This window comes from Drosophila guanche, unplaced genomic scaffold, assembly GCF_900245975.1.
Source record: "Drosophila guanche unplaced genomic scaffold, DGUA_6, whole genome shotgun sequence".
NCBI classification, from domain to species: Eukaryota; Metazoa; Arthropoda; class Insecta; order Diptera; family Drosophilidae; genus Drosophila; species Drosophila guanche.
Window position 1 is genome coordinate 3,794,560 of NW_022995754.1, and position 16,049 is coordinate 3,810,608.

General features: G+C 43.6%; 1 protein-coding gene across 1 annotated transcript; it reads left to right on the forward strand.

Annotated features, from left to right (window-relative positions):
• Window positions 1-901: 901 nt before the first annotated feature.
• Window positions 902-15,347, forward strand: LOC117589036. Its single transcript, XM_034280663.1, has 6 exons — window positions 902-1,132; window positions 12,456-12,696; window positions 12,770-13,612; window positions 13,677-13,822; window positions 13,885-14,668; window positions 14,732-15,347. Exons 2-6 carry the CDS (start codon window positions 12,615-12,617, stop codon window positions 15,085-15,087), a joined length of 2,211 nt encoding a protein of 736 aa, XP_034136554.1. The 5' UTR covers window positions 902-1,132; window positions 12,456-12,614; the 3' UTR covers window positions 15,088-15,347.
• Window positions 15,348-16,049: the final 702 nt, after the last annotated feature.

The following is a 16,049-nucleotide window of genomic DNA, read 5'->3' on the forward strand; positions in this document are numbered from 1 at the left end:
TTACAGACCTTTTAGTTATGCATATTAGGTCAATATTTTCGAGTTCATTAGGGGAAATTGTATATTTTATTGCATCAATCATATGCAATATGCAAACGACAGTAGCCAGACGACACACACAGACACACACCTCCCCCGATACAACAGTTGCACGTGTGTCTCTATCCCTATTGTGTCCCACTGGGAAACCAGTGAAGCCAGTGGGGGTGTCTGTTGTGCCTGTGCAAATGTGTCCTGGTGCTGAGTGTCTGTTCATAAGGGTTGAAAATTTCCAGACGGCAATAAGTGAAATCCATCCACTTCGACTGGAAGGTACCCTGGCTATGATTTTTCAAGGAGTGCTATCATATATTATTAGTGAAAAATTCATGAAAATATTATACTGATAGCATGCTGTATCAAATTATTTAGGAGTGCACAAATCAGAGGATTTTCTCTAGTTTTTGGAATGATCAAATCTCAAGAAAGATCATGGCGAAATCTACAGATATTTTATTACCATTAAGGATGAATAAATGGAATCAAATGCGCTTCTCTCTACTGTTAAAATCTTTTGCACACATCTAATCTACTCTTCCGTTGAACACACTTTTCTCTGCATCCAATATACCCTTTTGGCCCACAAATACCTTGTTAATAAAACACAGACACACACACACACACACACGGAAAACGCCTGAAAGGCCGCTTTCCGGAAAATCTTGGCAAATACTAGCAGCGAGAGTGGCTGCTTGGAAAAAAGCATAGCATAAGTAATACGCGTCCATTTTGTGCCGGCAGCTAAAAGTATTCGATGAATTGCACAAGACAAAGCCACAACAAACAGCTGGCTGGCAGTCAGAGCAAGTCGCTAGCCATCAGTCGCAGTCTTGCTTGCCTTCGCTTGTTCGTTATTCGTTTTTCGACCGGCGACGTGTTTGGACGTGTTCGTGTGCACGAGCGCGAAACTTAAATCGGAATTCGGAGTCGGAGTTCGTAGTCGAGTCGTGGTCTTCGCAAGCACCCACGCCGAAGCAGCGTCTCTTCTTGGCTTCTTGGTGCCGCCAAAAAAAGAAAACATAAATAAAATTAAGAAAATAAAAACGCGAAGAAACGTTTTTATTTGAAGCAGCCGCGCTACGCGCGCTTTTCGGTGTGTGTTTCCCTCTGCCACTTTATATTTGATATTTTTGTACGATACTTGTGCCTGTGTGTGTCTTTTCACTATAGTTTTTCAATTCGAAAACTTATTTTCGTAGTCTTTGCTTTTAGAGATTTTTGCTCAATGCTGCCCCTCAGTTCGTGTTGAATTAAAAATATTTTCCTTTAATTTCAAAATAAGAGAATTACGAGTATAAATAAAATCCAACGACAGGAACAAGTGCGCGTGTGTGTTTGTGTGTGTTGTGTGTGTGTATGGTTGAGTGGTGCGCTGTGGTTAATGGAGAACGAATGTACTCAAATAGCAAATAAAAAGTCGAACGAAGAACGTAGAAACGACTTGATTGGCGATTAGCTGAATAATTAGCCTAAGGAATTAGCTGCAATGACGGAAAAATGAAACAAAAGCGAATGTTTATGGCAAATAAAGACGTAAAATTGTACTTTGGCAATGTATTCAAAATATTTACCATATTTATTCAGAAACTATTCGCGATTTCCTAATTGAATGGAAATGCTGTGAATATTCATTTAATTGTACATATGTGCTTTATTTCTTAATGCTTATGGAATAATTAGCATTTGTTATTTATGATCTATGAATTGGAAATTCTTGAAGAGAGATTTTTATGACAAAGTTTTCTGTTACTTGTTAATTTTTGGATTTACTACTAGTATCCACTCAAGTAATCTTGCTCTCTTTCTTTAGACCATTCGTGCATCTAACTCCTCCTCAATCATTTTAAAAACAAATACAAAAACTCAATAAGAAATCTATTTCTTTTTTTGTGTATTTGCTTAGCCATGAGCTTAGATTCTTACATTGCTCTATACCTGATTATCCTATAAACATTCTTTTTGGCTGCCTTCTTTAAGGCTTTCTCACCATCAATCATATAAGTACATATAAACAGTCCACACAATCAAAGCCACTCACAAACAAAAATTGTGATGTCATCAGGCTTGTTGGCGGCTTCTGCGGTCATCATTGGCAGCTAAAGAAACGAAATTAAAAGCGAAAATGATGTGACTTGCTGAACAAGAAAAGGTCTCGACAGCCATCCACTGACTTACTTCCAACTTCGTTTTGGAAGCGACTTGCTCCCCGACTTCCTCTTCGGTGACTTGCTCCTCGCATTGCTCCCTCTTCGACTTGCTCCTCGACTCCTACTTGGACTCGTTTTGCCTTCGGTTAAACTACGAACGAATCTCCGTTTCACATGTTGCATTTGCTTTGAAGGATATCCGTCAGCAGGCGCTCAGCAAATGAAATCATCAACAGAAAATAAAACCAACAGAACAGAAAATCAATGAAATTCTAGGGACATGCCACGTACTTTGTACTTGTAGTTTTTTGGGTTGTCGCAATGCAATTCTCGTGGCGACTCTGCGACGCTCAGACTCCCTGGCGACTTGGCCATGGCACATTTACGCGTATATTATAGTGAAGAGAAAATTGCTTAATGCACTTTACCCACTCTACCGCTGCCATCTGCATTGTTGTCCTTTTGTTCTTTACCCCACACTTTGTCCAGTCGGGTAATTTAATCAGCCAAACGCTCAATTGACGCCAGGATAGCGGGCACATAGTCGTAGCCTTGGTAACTAAATTGCTCACAAACCGCGAGGCCGTGAGCCCTGCGTGTGACCACGCAGCCGCCCTCTAATCGTAGCATTGCAGCAGAATGACAGGTCCCCACCCCACCATAGGGGTGGCAATTACAATTTGTTGTTATTTTTATTGACAGTTTTATTTTCTGCCCATGACGTCGTTGTCGTCGGTCGTCGGTCGTTGTTGTTGCAACTGTTGCATGGGCTACCGTGCACCGCACATTGTTGCCAATGTGCATTTCCATTCGCATACTTTTTTTTTGTCGTTTACGAGCTATTCGGAACGTGAAGACGAGCCCCTTATGTGCTTTCCTTTTATGGGAATGACCCAATACATAGTTGCTAAATAGGTTTATGGGCTGCCGAGACAATAAATCGTAGAGCAATTTATTACAGATGCATTAAAGGTTTCTTGACAAACCATATGGATTTTGTTTGCTTTAATTAAAGGATATCCAAATGGTTTACAAAGGAAAATAATATTCCCAAATTAAAGTATCGTATTGCATTGACAATAATGAAATATGAGCCAAACCGAAATTAGATAAAGAACTACTCAACGCCAGCTACCCTCCGGTGACCCATAAAATTCTTAGCTGGCATATTTCAGGATCAATTCATAAATAAATTAAGCAATTTATCAGTAACCCAAAAGGCAGCAGCAGCAGCAGCAGCGGCAGCCATAAAGTAACCAAAAATATGAAGAAATTATGCCTGCCCCGTGTAAGATTTTGTGTAAGGCATGCCGATGGGGTGGTAGGCAGGGAATGCCGGCACATAAAACAGGAACCACCCTTTACGGGATGGTACAATAAACTGGGAAATCGGAATTAAAACACGCCAGGCGTTGCCATCAATCAAGCCCAAAGTGAAATCCACGCAAAAGAGGGCCAAGACAAGCGGTAGAAAAGCAACCCCCGAAAAGGTAGAGTGTGTCAGGGAACCACCCTTACAATAGGACATAGAGCTACAATAGATAACCACCCCAAGTCAAAGCCAAGAATAAGCAAAGGAACTTCAAGACATCTAAGGTGGAAGAATAAACGTTAGGAATGGTTTTTGCTGACTTACTTTTTCTGATATACACAAAAAAACACACCCGCAACCATCTGCTGTGTGTGAACTTGAATTTCGCAGAAAGCAAAGCAAAGCAAAGCAAGAGTACGATCTGTGCAGACTGACAGAAACCCGACAAACAACTTTAGAGTCTTACCTTACCCGTAAAACCGGCGGACAAGACACATTCTAATGGCAAACAATGGAGTCCCACAAACAGAGAGCAGCAGAGCGGGGAGGGAGGGACAGACAGCGGAAGAAAGGTCCAACAAATATAAGTATATAAATATAAAGCGTATATATGGGCTTATGTGTATTTGTATAATTTGAAACACAAAACTCGAAACAAGCTTTAGATATGAGGCATTCGAGTGTGTCCGTTCGGCCGCCAGCACATATATGACATCATTCGGCGTCATCAACACAGATAACCTCATCATGATCTCGCTGTCGGTACGGTCTGTTGTCTGCAGATCGCATTCCCATTGGAATTATGTTAGCTAATTTCAATTTTTGTGCTGATTTTTTCCAGAATTTTAATGTACATATTTGTATGTATTTGTCGACATTTTGAGCTCATCTGTCCGCACATCTGCTGAGGATATTTATTTTGTTATTTGAATGTTGTTTTTTTTTGTATTTCAAAACTTTTGGCATGTGGGCAAAATACACAGGGGACTGTGCCAGCCCCCCCAAAAATTCAGCACAACATAAATAAATTATAAAGTAAATATGTACCGAAGGAAGGAAAGGAAATGAAGTGAAGTGAAGGCAGGGTAATGGCAATATGCTTATTATTATGGGAACATTTCGGTGTGCCACAAATGTATACAAAGACGCGAACTTTAATGTATGTAGATCCACTAACCCTTAACCTTCGTTTAGCATTCAAAATTCTAAGATTTCTTCTATCTGTTGTAAGACTCGCATCTTTAGCTCTGTTTGCTCTTTTTTTTGTATATTTCGTAAATACTTTTTCTATATGTGTGTCAAAGCTTTTGCAAGAATCGCATGACTCACAGTGATATTTTCGGGCTATTTCGGCAACTGTCATGGACCCCTCCCAAACCCATACAGTAGCTGTTTGCTCTCTGTTTGTTGCTGTCTTTTATTTATGACGCACCAACTACTCTCGGACACCCGAAACTAGGGCAAACTTTTGTGGGTTCTGTTTTGATTTGTTTTTGGCGAGCAAGTCTTTGAGTTTCCTCGAGCCTGGGGGCTTGCCAGCCATTACCATTAAGTAAGGCAGTTAAAGTGCACAAAATTTCAATGTCAGGCTGTCAGACACGAGTGGGACAAGGGACAGGCTACGGCGCCATTGTCAATCTAATGGGACATGGAACGTCGAAAGCGCTGCCCACGCCACAAGAGATTTGCTGGGATTTGGCTTCAAGTATCGCTGGGTAAAAATCTTGTGAATTACTCGAGAACATGTTAAAGTTAATGTTGCATTCGAGGAAATGTTTTCCTGTTTCTGTTTTTTTTTTTTTTTCCGTGCTTTGACTGTCAGGCCAACGTCAAAGCCAACTTGTAGCTACAAATGTATTCGTGTATCTCCTTTTGTGGCGTTCTTGCTGGCGCTCTTGGGGGCCGGCTCTGATGTTCAACTAAGAATTGCATTTGTCGCAGTCAGTCTTTGCCATTGGAATTGGAAATCAAGTCTTTGAGGAAATGATTGCAATGCGTGACTTGACTTCTTCTCTTGATCGTGTCAGCGCCGTTTGGCTCCCCAAGACTCCAGCCAGAGTCTGTTGTCGGTCTTTGTCTTTGGCTTCACCTTGACTGTGGCACTGTCGTGGCTTACCATACACTTATGGCGGTGGCAACCCACAGCGCATAGTCGCATCATCGCATGGATGTCTCAATTGTCGGCCTGCCCGACTCTAATGCTGTTTTCGGATAGCGGCAATTAACGCATTGACTAATTAATTGAAAAATGAAATGAACCCCGACAATTACAAATCAATTAAAGGCAGGCCAGAGCCAGCGGCAGCCAATTGCGTGTTTGAGCCGAAGTTTGGCAAACATTTTCCAAAGCATTTGGAAAGTCTCTTCGTACATTCCAAATGCATACAGAATTACGAGGTCAAATGCAAATTTGTGTGGAATATTGAGTCAGACTGGGAAGGTCTATGATATCATTATTACGGCATTGTGATTGAAAATCTCAATCGAACAAACAAACTGCTTAGAACTTCAGCGAATTGCCTCTAGGTATACCTTTGCCTGAGTCCCCCCGCCAGATTGTCCGCTAAAAAGTCTTTTAAATATAGATCTTACACCCCAAAAAAAATATTGCGTCAAAATAAAGAGATGATGTCACTGCTCCACATAGCGATCTAGAGATATTTTCTGTGATCTCGTCGCTCTCGTTGTCGTTGCCACTGCCACAGCGGCTACTGCCGCTGGGGTCATGACACCAACAAATTGGAGCATAAATGGACAGCTTAATGGCTCTTGCTACACCGCTGACGGCAATGAAAATCAACGAAAAATGTAAATGTAACATTTTTGCAATCTGCCAGCCTGCCGCCGCCCACCGTCTGGCAGACCGCTGACAGAGCAGACAGAGGAGCAGAACGGGAACGAGAGAACATTGTAATGTAAACTAAGAGGCAAGGCAAATGCAACAAGTTGCAAGCAGGCGGTGCCCCATTTGCAGCCAAGGCAGAGGCTCGGCATCCCATGATAATCCAAACAATATGGAAATTTTGCCTATTGATTTTCCTAATTGTGCAAAGAGGGTGTTTGGCAAAGGGGAAAGAGCATTTTGGTACACACAGAATGTTTTTGTATGTAATCAAGATCGCAATTATTAAAGGAAAAATTTATATATATTTATTTATCTATCTTTAATGTATCACAAACCCCCGCAAATTCCATACATCTGCCAGGGTATCAAACGATTCGTTGCCACCTAGCTTATCTTCCTTTCTCGTTTTTGGACACTCAGCATTTTCAAACAGATTTCCACACATTGTGTGTTCCAAAAATAACAACAAAATTGACTTGAACTTCTTTTCCCTGCCGAGTATTAAGGGTGAGGGGCTGGGCTGCCTGCTTGTTTGTTTTTCTTGGTTAAATAAAAAACAGGAAATCAAAGCAGCCAGAACATTTAGCTAATAGGGAAATCCCTTGAAATATTTTTCATAATTATTGCCTTGTACGATGTGTTTTCTTTTGTTTAGAATTTTGGTTATAAAATGTTGTTCTAAAAACTATTCAAATATAAACAGAAGCAGACTTATGCTGCGAGAATATTTTCAAGTATTTATGAATCTGTTTTGTCGGATGCCCGCAAAGACAAATTTTTCTATTTTTGTCCAGCACTAATTGAGAGCATTTTTGCCATAAACTATGTGGAAATATATTTCACCACTGGATTTGTACATCTGCATAACTTAACCACCACCAGCTACCCCTCACATCTACTATCAATGGGGACTTGGGGACTTGCGTGTGGGGCCTCAATAAATTGCTCAATCATGGAAGAATCTTTCTGGGCTTTACATTTGCACATAAATTTGTCTGTAGGTTTTGTTGAAGTATTTTCCCCAATACAAACTTCTCCCTAGGCAGAGTTCGGAGGGTCATGTTCTACCCATTTCCCCATGCACTTTCGCCGCTGCTGACTGACTCTCACTCTGCTCTGGTGCTGACCCAATTTTCTTGCCTTAATTAATTAGCCGGCAACAGGCACGAGCCAGCAGCATATGAGGTGTAGCGTGGCCTGGGGGCTAAGGTCGGGCAGGAGGGACGCATTGCGTGTGCGTCCACCCAAACAGGGGCGTGCCCCAGGCTGCACCCCGTGGCGCGTTGTTGTTTAGTTGTTGTAAATGCGTTTCCGAGTGCATTAAATGGGGGAAATAAGAGATGCTAAGTAGTCGTGTAGTCTTTAACGCGTCCATAAATAGAGAGATATTTTTATAAGTATCTATAGTTAATATTTAAGACCCTGCTTAGCTGGCGAGCATTCCTAACAAGCTGTCAACACGTTTATGAGTCAGGGAAAAGCGGCTTTAATGTATTTCCATATCCAATGCATTGTGTCATGGCATTGCAAATGCAAATCTAGCATACGAAGAGACCTGAACAACAATGAATGAATGATTTACACAACATTATTTACAACAAAAACGACAAACTCTCTAGCGGAAATGGGCTTCATAAAGTTGCCCTGGCCAAGGTTTGGCTTTTGGGGCGTGCGACGTTGCCGCGCCTCACCTTAAAGCTGCCCCACGCAACCCTGTCTCCCCTGCCGACACATTCACCAATAATTCACCTACTCTATAGATTTGCGTTACGGTACTCTGCCGCATCAATCGTCCGTGTGGGGGTCGCTTCAATGCAATTGTAATAAACAAAACAAAACCAGAATCAAGCTACGTGCTGACAATTTCAAAACAAAAAACTTCGATACGTCACATCAGCCCCTCACCACCCCTAATTAAACGTACAAATTTAATGAGGCAATCGAAGAAAAATGCCAAAAGTGCATAGACTCGTACAAGTGGCAAAGGTTTATCCGTAATTATGTATGAGTCGCCGCTGAAAATGAATCGAAATTCAAAAATTATCCATGGGTTTGTCTGTTGCTCTGCCGCGGGGCCCAGCAAATGTCAAAAGGTGCCATGAAATTTGCAGTAGTTTGCATTTAGTTTGCATTTGAAATTGCCTTATTTTTTTTTTTTTAATGAAAATTTGTGTGCCCATTAATGGGTGCATTGACTTGATCCCAGGGCATCAATAATGGCTGTAGTTGTAGCCATAAACAGACGACATCTTCCTTTGTATTGCCTTTTGATTTGCAGTGCATTTTTGCATTCATTTCTCTCACTTTCATTGGGCGAGACTGCCACCCTTGGATGCACTTGTTTTGGGCAGACAGACAGACAGCACACGTAGGCTGCTGCTGCTGCCCGGCCGCCCATGTGCGGAGCCAAATTGCTGACACAGTTCGAATGGTCGCACAATTTATGCATTTAAAATGTTAATTAAGCCGCTCACAGTGCCGTGATCGGTGGCAGCCACCATTCATGAGTTGCGCCTTTGTTGCGGCTTTTCTATTTTCCTATTGAATTCCGCGCTGCCGTCGTTGCCGTCGTGTTACGCATAATTAAGCGGGCGGCCTGTCATGCGCCGCGCTGTCTGATCGCAAACCGAAGCCCCAAGTCCCCCCCGAAAATAAAAGCAATTGACCCACAATGAGTATCGAGCTGCACCACAGCGATGCAAAGAGAGTGGCTCCGGCTGCTACCCACAAAAGGTGCTAAGAGATCTTTGGCAACAAAGTGGCAGCCAGGCAGACAGACCAGCCTTGGGCAAACACCGCCAGTAAACAAACAAATGCAAAAGCTAACAAATAGAATTTGCACAAGGCAGCGACAGATCCAACAGATACTTATTACCTCACACACACACACATTCGATTTTTGATTTTTTCGGCTTTGGCCCTATCACTAATTGACTTTTACACAAGTGATAAACAATCGCCATAGGTAGCCAAGACCCCTGGCTGTTCGCGGGCAGCAATTGTCGTTTGCTTGTGATTGTAATTAAATTTCTATTTCGGGTGCTGCCTGGGTTGCCTCGCAGATATCTACATAATTACCGCCATGCTGGCGACGCCAACAGAGTTCTCACAGTAGTGCCACACAGTAATTTTCATGCAGATCCACAAAAAGAGCGCCAGCCAAGCGGAAAAGTTGCAGGCGAGCGTGTGGCGAAACCCGAACAGAAAATTTAGAGCTACATTAGTACAGGCGACAAAGGTGTCGAGTGTGATATCGGTTGGGACATATATCTATTTTCCATGATTTTATGAACTTTTTAATGTAGAAATATTTTTTTGATGTAATTTTAAATGTAAATTCTGGAATATTTATTCATACATTTATTTGATGTTAGCAACTGAAAATTATGTAAAATATTAGTGCTGAAAGCTATGTACAATTATTTCTTCATCCTTTTTCCCAACATAATTTTGCCTTACAATACTTTTGCTTAATTCCCTGTCGACATTTCCGTTTCCTTTTCAATCGCCAAAGTACAACGAGTACTTGTATGTGATGGCATTTAGTTAATTGCACTCTGCCGCGTCCCCACATCATACTTAATTGTCAGACGTTGGGGATTGTTATTTTGCCGGTTGGCAGTTCCATTTGGTCTCCCAGCTATCCCATCGGTTGGCACGCAATGGAAAATGTCAGACATTTTGGTTGCTAGCGCCGGCAAAAGTTTACCTTAGGTCATAAATAAGCGCACTATGTCATAGACAATGCCCATGTGGGGCAATCAGAGGTAGTCTGACTATCCATCGTGTGTGCTTCCAGGGTGTGTGGATGTGTGTGGATCCCAGCTTGAATATATTTCTATTGGATTTTACGCTCTTTTTCGGGGTGTGTGTCTGCGTGCGAGGCGTTTTGTCATTAAGTTTCAAACTGAAGCTCCACTTTTTTGTTTGTGTGTGTGCTCTTTGCTGGTTACTAATTTGAATTTTTAGTCTCAAACCCAGCGACAGTTTTTTATGGTCGCTGCCGGCTTACGTCATGCTTTGGCTTTTGTGTTCAGCGATTCGACCTAAGCTCTCTCCCTGCTCTGTCTAATTTCAATGCTGATGCTTCAGATAAGCCAACAACTTTACTATATTTTGTTGTGTTTATATGCCAGCAATTTGTTGCAGCCATCAGCCAGCTGATAAGAGATTTGTGGGATCCGATCTGAGCCCTATATCTGCGTAGATTTGTATTCGAGGGGCGTCACGTTTGTCAGTTTTCCTTAGTTTATAGCTCAGATAAGACTTTGTCGAAATGAGTCATTGCGTTCTGTTTACTTATAGATTTTTCTATGTTTTTATTTTGTTTAGTTTAAAGTTTCGTGTTTGACCTTTGGCAAGGCCGTCATCAGACCTTATTGATGGGCACTGTAACATTTACATTAAAACTTAGGCAGTGCATAAATTGTGGACTAATCAGACCTTGAGATTGATTCATTATATGTACATTCGGTGGCCAGCTGTAGGCAAATTGCCTGCAAGAGCGTTTATCTGCTGCTGCTGAGATCTTGCAGATGTCTGCCGCCCAATGGGTCGCTCGTCTGCCCATCTGCTTGGCCTTGTCTGTGGCGTTGGGTTGGGCTTGTGCTGTGGGTTAGGGGGCGTAGATCACACGCAGAGTCAGTCAAATGTTGCGCTTTCTGCTCGGGGTGATGTAATTTGCTTTGGCTGACAACACAAACAACCGGTTTAGGCTTAAGCCGACAACAGAAAAACAACAGCAAATATAACGAAGAGGAATGCTAAGGCTGGCAAAACGACTAGTAGATACCCCGTGCTGGGAAGTTGCGTAAAAGTGTCTGCTGGATGGTTGGAAAATTGAGAGCAAAGTTGTTGAAAAGGAAATTATTTGTTCATTTCCGTAGCTCCCTTATTTTGCAGCCTATCGTTGCCTCTATTTCCTCTACCTGTTACCCACACTTCCCCCAATACAACATACCCTTTTTCGCTTCTGCTACCCCTTAATAAAATACTTAAGATCTTGTTTCTTGCTGCCAGCATTCTCTCTCTTTCTGTCTCCCTGCTGCGCAGCTGGAAAAAATCCAACCGCAACAAGTAAAATGTTGCCAATGGGCCCGCACTTTCCTTTGCCCTTTCCATTCCATTTTCAGTATCATTGTCAAACTTGAGCACTCTTCTTCACTTCCACTTTAGGGCATCATCTTGCAAATTGCAATTCAGACAGGGAATGCTCCCTCGACACATGCATTTTAGTTATTATAAAGCAATTTACTTGTCGAGTGTCGAGCGGGTTTAATGCACTGTCTAGTAGTTGCATTAAGCTCAAGCACAGGCCACTCTTTTTATTCCACACGATTCTTATCATAATCGCCAGCCTATAGAGTTTAACTGACGATTAAAGCTGCAATGTGTGTGTACCGTTTCATTGACAATTTAATTCAAATTGATGTCTAGGGCAGTGGCTGTATATATTTCAATACAATTGTTGTTTACAATTATACTCTATGGTAGAGGTAATACCCATTGAGAGTGGGTTGTTACCCCTTACCCTAAGTAGCAACTGCCTTTAGTAATGGGTATTCCAAACTTCGATCGCTGCCATCTCGTCTCTACGCTCTCCTCTTGCTATTTCGCTCAATTATTGTGTTATTTTAGTGGAGCTTCGGCTGCCGCCGTACGGCCTATTGCCTATTGCCCATTGACACTTGTTTATTTTTGACACCCAATTGTGTCGAACATACAAATATGTAGCTACATATACGCAATGCATACATCTATCTATATTTATGATTTTGGTTCTCCACATGCTTTGTTTGTCTGTTTGGTTCATTGACAATGACGATTATCATCAATGGTTTGATTGGTTTCTGTTGCATTTCCCCTACTAATTGGGCGTAGGGGAGGGGCAGCCTGATGATGAGTAATATTATGCAGTAGATTATAGGGTGCATAAATAGTTTTAACCAGCTCTGACAGCTTCATTGCAAGAGGAGTGGGGAGGGAGTGAAGTGTTTGCCTTGTGGTTGCCTGTCTGCTGTGTATCAGTGTGACTTTTGTGGTTGCGTGTGGCTTGCCTCCGTTTTGCATCACAGAGATGATAATAATCTTTATGCTTGCCTTTTCTTTACAGAACCCAACGGAGTCAGTCGTCTAACATGAGCAGCGTACAGCCAGCAAACGAATAGAGAGAGAAAGAAGCGGAAACGAAAACGAAAACCCACCGAAAAGGTGGCTTAATTAAAGAGATTAAATATAGATAGTTTGTAGCAGCAACTCGGGAATCGAGGAAATGGGTTTCATAGCCGATCGCAAGCCGCGTGTCAACAAGACGTTGATTTCGCTCAAGTTTGTCGTCTTCTTTGTGATCAGCGGTGAGTAGGAAACCCAAGGGGAAACCCCAGACAAGTTCCTTCTTGAGACTTAAATTTCCTCACTCCCTTGCAGGTCTGACGGCATTGCATGTGCTGCATGCCACCAAGCCGCTGCTGCTCGGCCTGAACTTCTCCGAGTATCGCACCATCAGCATCATTGCACCTTTTGTGTCCATTTTGGGTCCATTGATTGCCGGCCCCTGGGCTGATCGTTTGGCTGCACGGAATCCCAATACCTTTGGCCGCACTCTGCGTGTGCTGACTGCCGTCTTCCTGCTGATAGCCGCACTGATTTACTCCTTCCTGTTTGCCATACCCGAGGTCAGCCGCTCGGATGCCCACCAGCCACAGGTCAGCTTCGGCTGCGACTCCAGCGGTGCCTTTCTGTTCCAGGAGCGTTGCGGCGCCAATGCCAGCTGCAGCCAGTGGGACCAGAAGGAGGGCAGCATCAATCTGACACGTTGCACCTACAGCTGCCAGAATCCCAAGCACTACGAGAACATGTATCAGGTGTGGCTGGCGGAGGTGCCCACCCTGGCCCCATCCACAGAGCAGAGTTCAGAGTTCGAGTACGACGATGATGCGACCAGTGCCGTCACAGAGAGTCTGCGTTCCAAGCGGGAAGTGGTGGACTCTGTGGATCCCGATCCCGCGGACAGTGCGGGCATTGAGTTGGTCAGTGCCGAGGCGGCACGTCGTTCCATTCGACAGACAAAGACGCCACCCAAGAAGGTCTACGTGCAGCCGCCACATTTGTGCATCACGCAGCGTAACTCTTTGGGCCAGGATGTGGTCAATCGCTGCCATGCGTACACTGAGGACACGACGAGTGTTGTCATGCAGGCTGTCATGGGTTCGGCAATCAGTCAGGAGGAAAAGAACGAAGACTACGAGGGCTGGTGTCAGTATCCATTGGGTGAGCACCAGCAGCCTCAGTGATTATTTGAATTTAGTTTTATTTAATGTTTATTAATTTGTAGAGGGCTTCCAGTGCCACATACCCGAGGAGCAGGTGAACTACATGAAGGACTTGAAGAACGGCTCCAACTGCAAGCCCATGGTCGAGTGTCTGGTGGTGAATCCCTACCACGATGAGAGCGTACTCTCCAACAGTGAATGCGTGAATGTAAGCATAAACCTGCTCCCAGATTTCCCCATTTTAATGCCAAAACTTTCCTCTATCGACAGACCACTGGCAGTGTTCAGGATACGCTGTTGGGCTACACAATCATTCGCCTGCTGGGCGACATTTTCCCCATGGCTGCACTCACTCTGCTCAACACTGCCATCGTGATTGCGGTGCGTGAGACCTCCGAGGGACGTGGCGAGGTCTGCCGCCAGTATGTCTGGGGTGCAATTGGCTATGTGCTGCTCTTCTCGCCGCTGGATCTGTTCTTCTTCCAGCAGGAGCCCAATCAGGATGCCGCTTTGGTGGCTTTGATCATATTCATTGTGTGCTTTGTCCTTGGTGCCATTGTGCTCCTGTGTGCCTCCCAGATGCCACTGAGTCCACCCGAGTGGTGGTGGCACACGAAGACCGGCATGCTGGTGGTGCCAATGTCTGCCATTCGTCGCTATAGTCCCGAGATTGTGGTGCTCACGTTGGTGTCCATTCTGTTTGGCACTTTCTGGAGCAGCATCCACAGTTTCCTGCGCTGGACCTTCTCCGATGTGGATGCTGTGTGCTATGCCGGACTCATTCTCGTGCTGGTGCTCTTCTTCAATGTGGACAAGTTCATCGAGTACTGCGGACACTCGAACATATTCATTGCTGGTCTGGCCATCTATGTGATACGTTTCACGGCTCTCAGCGATGCCCAGACCCAGTGGTTGACCATTGTCATGGAGGCCATAGAACCGGCTGTCATTGGCCTGATTTGGATTACGATTATTCTGTATATGCGTCATGCCATGCCCAGGAAACTGACGGCCACGGGACAGGCCATAGCTGTCTTGGCATTCTTCGGATTGGGTGAGTTTCGGCAGCAGCTGCAGAATTTCTTAGATTTGTTTAACCTTTTTATTCCACTCGCAGGCAAAGGTTTTGGTGCTCTGATCGGCCTGGCGCGCGATGAGAAGAATCCCAAGCTGGAGGCCTGGCAGTGCACCTACCAATGGCTGGCCATTGTCGCCTGCATCGTGGCGCTGATTTACTTTGTGATCTACAATCTGATACTCGCGCCGCGCTGCACCGCCAAGCCACAGCACTCCGAGGAGCTCATCTCGGGCTCAGCCTCTCAGAATCTGGGCGCCACCTCACCCGGCAATGGTGCCAGCAATGGCAATGGAGCTGGTGCTGGTGCCGCACTGAATGGCAATGGAAATGGCAGCTACTCCCCACTGAGGGTCTACCACAACGAGAGGGGGAAGAAGGGACAATTTAGGTACTAAGAGGGAGATGGAAGGGCTGGATGGGGTTGCCCGTCCAACACGAATCTCGCTGCGAATTCGAATGATATTCTTAGTTTATTAATGTGTACACCACGCCTACTCGTCCTCCTACACGCCCGCCCCAAACCCAGGCCCGCTTGAGGGCAACACTGCTAATAGTTTGTAATGCATATTTTTGCTAAGTGTATACACCCAGAGAAACGAAGAACAATACAGAAAATACATAAACGAAAAACCACACACAAAAAAATAAAAATAAAAGCAAATGAACTTTTTTATACATATGTAAATCGCATGTACAATTTATTTTATTTTTTGTTATTTAATGCAAACTAAGCGAGTTCATAATTGTTAATTAAAACAACACATGAAAATGCAACAATTAGCTGCCCAAAAACTTTAATTGCAACAATAGCCGCCACAGAAACACAGAAATGTACCTCCCCCGACATCATATGATATGATATGGTTCCCCCCGCTGCCACTCTTTGAGGTTACAAAAGTAAAGGCATCAATTTTTAATGATACATTTCGCGTGATTTAACTAAGCATAATGCATGATGATGCGATACAATACAAACATAAAATCAACATACTCGTAAATGTAACAATAAAACAGAGAATGTAATTATACAAAAATATAATTAATGGTAATTAAATGTTTTCAAATTAAGCGTAATCACTGCTGAAAGGGTTTTGTTTTATGCGTTTTTATGCCCGGTACTCGTTAGAGTTGAGTAACACAGAGAGCTTTGGAGTTACTAATATGCACACATAGCATATGCATATAAAGATTACAAGATAAGAAAGCATTACAAACAGCCGCGCAGCTACATAGAGAGTCAGGCAATCATGTATTGACATATGTACATATTTACATACACACATTATTAAGAGAGCAAAAGATCTGCACTGGTTTCTTCTCTCTTACCTTTTGTCCCTTGCTGCATTTGCTGTTCCGT